General features: G+C 32.9%; 1 protein-coding gene across 1 annotated transcript; it reads left to right on the plus strand.

Annotated features, from left to right (window-relative positions):
- Nucleotides 1-815: 815 nt before the first annotated feature.
- On the plus strand, nt 816-3,082 carry LOC127699934 (uncharacterized). The gene is made up of 2 exons (XM_052203312.1): nt 816-1,727; nt 2,467-3,082. The coding sequence occupies exon 2, from the start codon at nt 2,471-2,473 to the stop codon at nt 3,080-3,082; it is 612 nt and encodes a 203-aa protein (XP_052059272.1). The 5' UTR covers nt 816-1,727; nt 2,467-2,470.
- The last annotated feature ends 397 nt before the right edge of the window (nt 3,083-3,479 follow it).

A 3,479-nucleotide genomic window follows, 5' to 3' on the forward strand; every position in this document is an offset into this window, starting at 1 on the left:
CTATGATGAAAAATTTTGTCCTGCATTTTTCTTTAAATGTATATAATCTCAATGTAAATGTAGTCCTGCCTTTTTATTTTACTCTTTGTGTCTCCATGTAGCCTCGAGATATGGGACTACGTATTTTCACGTCAGACAAACTTCTTCGTGCATGAGACTTCATATTCGATTAAGTAATTTCAAAAGGGAATGGAATGCCCATCGATTGATAAAGGGAAACCGTAGAAAAAAATTAGTCCATTCGATAATTCTTAACCTCATGTATAAACGTATATGTTAATTTATTATTGTGCACTGTTTAATATGGTCAACAGGGAATGTCACTTGCTGAAAGTCACAAATGATAGCTGAAACATATCATGAAACAATTACCACGATTATGATATTTCATTTGACTTCTTGGGTTAGTTGACCATGAAATAGTGCATTATAGTTTTAACAAAGAAGTAATTCGGGATCAGAAATGTCTAAATTGATAATTTATACAATGCATTTAAAAATCCATTGCAAGAGTATTGTATACTTAGAAATCATCGCCCGCTGTTGTAAGTTCAGTTTTGCCATTTTTCGTGCTTGTCATGAGACGATATTTCAGGGGTTTCGATTGTTAAACTCATCAAATCAAATAACGAACATATTCCATCTCAACACGAGAAAGAGTGGCTCATTTACATCTATCAATGTTTATCGCTTATAAGATGTTGTACTTTCAATGCTATCTATAAATGCAGAGTAAAATTTTAAATGTTTGGTATACAAATTTTAAATTATTCATCTTAATAACATTTATTGTAAATAAAAGACTGTTTGGCTGGAATTTCCGATAATATTGATTTTATTAATGCCATGTGTGTAAGAAGGCATTTCTTTGTTTAAGTATATCAACATGAGGTCAAGGACTGCATGTTCAATGCATGATCATCTAATTACATTATCTGATTGGTCAGTTCTTGAGATCGGTAATTAATATCAAATTTCTACATGTGCTCGGACATGCGGTCATTCGCCTTTGTTTTGGGAGAGAGAAAAGATCGTTTTTGAATTTTATCTGAAAAACTGAAAAAGTACTGAAGAAAGGCAGTCATCGAAGAATCCACAGATTATAAGGTAAAAGCGAACCTTAACTATTATTCAATATATTTTTGATAGCTTAATTTTTAATTTATTAATTTTTATAATAGATTAGTTGCTTTTGAACCATGGTCCGGCGTGCCTTAATTTTTGGTAATTCTTTTATTCGTCGTTTAGAAACATTTACTCATGAAAACTGTGATCGAGGTTGGTTAAATTTAGGTTTAGACGGAACCGATATCCAGGTGGAATTTTTTGGTTTGGGGGAGGGACTCTTCGCCCCGGTAATAAATGTGTTCAAAAGCAACATTATATGCATATAATTGAAGAATATACGCCACATTCGGTTTTTCTTCAGGTTGGAGGCAACGATTTATCGTCTGAAAATGAGCCCGTAAAATTAGCAAGAGATATCAGCGTTTTTGCCGATTACATAATTAATTGCTATCATGTTAACCACGTGGTTATTGGTCAACTTCTCCCGAGGTATTCCGAAAGACCGGAAACCTATTATAACAACAAGGTTTACATTGTAAACAAAGAACTTAGTCATTTACTAAAACAAAGAGATAATGCGACTTTCTGGCATCATAGGGGGTTGTGGAAGAACACCCCAGATTTATTATTAAAAGATAAAGTTCATCTTAATGATGAAGGTATGGAAATATACGCTAGAAGTGTTCGTGCTGCTGTTGGTAGCCTTTCACGTACATGTAATGTCGAGCAAACTTGCGTTGCAAACTACCGTGTATGATTGTTATTACTTATTGTTCCTAATTGGAAGGACATACGAAGAAGAAGAAGCATACAATACAATTATTTAGTTATCTATGAATTATTTGCATATTATTACTCCATCACCTTAACGATTTTATAATTTAAAATATCTCTGAGTGGTTGTGCTTATATGCACATGGTTGTGACACTGGTGACATGAAAAATGTCTTATCTATATTTTATTTTGGTTGGTTACATCATTTATATCAGAGTTATATAATATAATATGTCTCTGTTTATATTTAATTTTGATTATTTATTCATAATCATGGTTTATATACTATTATATTAGTGTATTATTAGTTTATTTAATCAGAGAATAAATCACGTCTTTCCCTATAATGGTTGTGTCACAATAGGGATCGATTTTGGTACAATTGAAGTACTTTATACATATTGGTTGGTTTTAAAAATTGGTTTTGGAGTATTAATTAGCATATCATAATCAAACTTAATTTTAAACATGAGTATATTTTGCTTGATATATCATCATATCAACTATGTTTAATATGCCGGACAAGCATTTTGGTTTAAAAATTTTACTTATATAGTAACATTCTTTAAATTCTGTGATAATACAGGATTTCTATTTTTATTTTTTGTTTTATGTATTTATAGCAAAATGCCAAAGCAGAAAAGCAGAACAAGAAGAAAGGCTGCTCCACAAAACCTGGTAGAGGATGTTCACGATTTAGTGGAGGAACAAAGTCAGGAGTTACCACCAATATACAGGCCACCAGTGCGGAGACGCAAGGCCAGACAAACAGCTCCTGAAAATCTGTCAGTTCATGAAACAAATACTAAACAGTCGTCTGTTCCAACCGCAAATGACATTGCTGATGCTTTGTTCCTGAAGTTTCAAAGTTCTGGCGTTCAACTTGTCAAAGACAATACAGCAGTTCCAATTAATGACTTAACTGGTATATTGTCGTCATCATCTATACAACCAGAAAATTCGTCAACTACTGACTCCCAGGGACCAATGTTAGCTGTCTTTCAACCACCAGTTTCCTCAGATCCTAATATCAACACTCCTTCTGATGGTGAGCTGCTAAACTCAAATGAAGAAAATCCATATGCATGTGAAATGTTGAGACATACTATACCTTTAGATTACCATGTCAGCAATAAGGTTAAATCTGATGTTTGGTGTGATAATTATGTAAATTTTGCCTATTGTTACCTTCTAATATTGATGATACATGTAATGAATCAACATTATTTGAAAATTTAAATATTACGATTTCAAATAGGAAACCTAACAAAGAGCTTTTGTCCATTCACCAATGGACAAATGCTTTTGATATATTTATGTCTATATATCTTGAAAAGAATTTGAGGTCTGCTAAAGCATTGATAAAATATGGTTTTAATGTACGGTCATTATGCAAGTCCTTGGGTTTCCAAGCCGCTAAATTATATGACGAAAAAATTTAGGAAGATAAGGAAAATTTTAGGGTTACGATGGGATGAAGTAAATGACGAACTTTGGAGATCTGCAGCTTTATATGACAGACAATCTGAATTTTCAGGTCAAAATAAGAAGTCATTTGCCAAAACCTCAAACTCAGGCCCAAATTCTTTTCATAGGAGGGCCCAGCATCAGTATCAATTCCCAAATGGCTATTGCT

Source organism: Mytilus californianus, unplaced genomic scaffold, assembly GCF_021869535.1.
Source record: "Mytilus californianus isolate M0D057914Y unplaced genomic scaffold, xbMytCali1.0.p SCAF_44, whole genome shotgun sequence".
Lineage (NCBI taxonomy): Eukaryota > Metazoa > Mollusca > Bivalvia > Mytilida > Mytilidae > Mytilus > Mytilus californianus.

Excerpts from the sequence above, each read along its gene's own strand:
- LOC127699934 (XM_052203312.1), top strand. The coding sequence starts at position 2,471 with ATGCCAAAGCAGAAAAGCAGAACAAGAAGAAAGGCTGCTCCACAAAAC.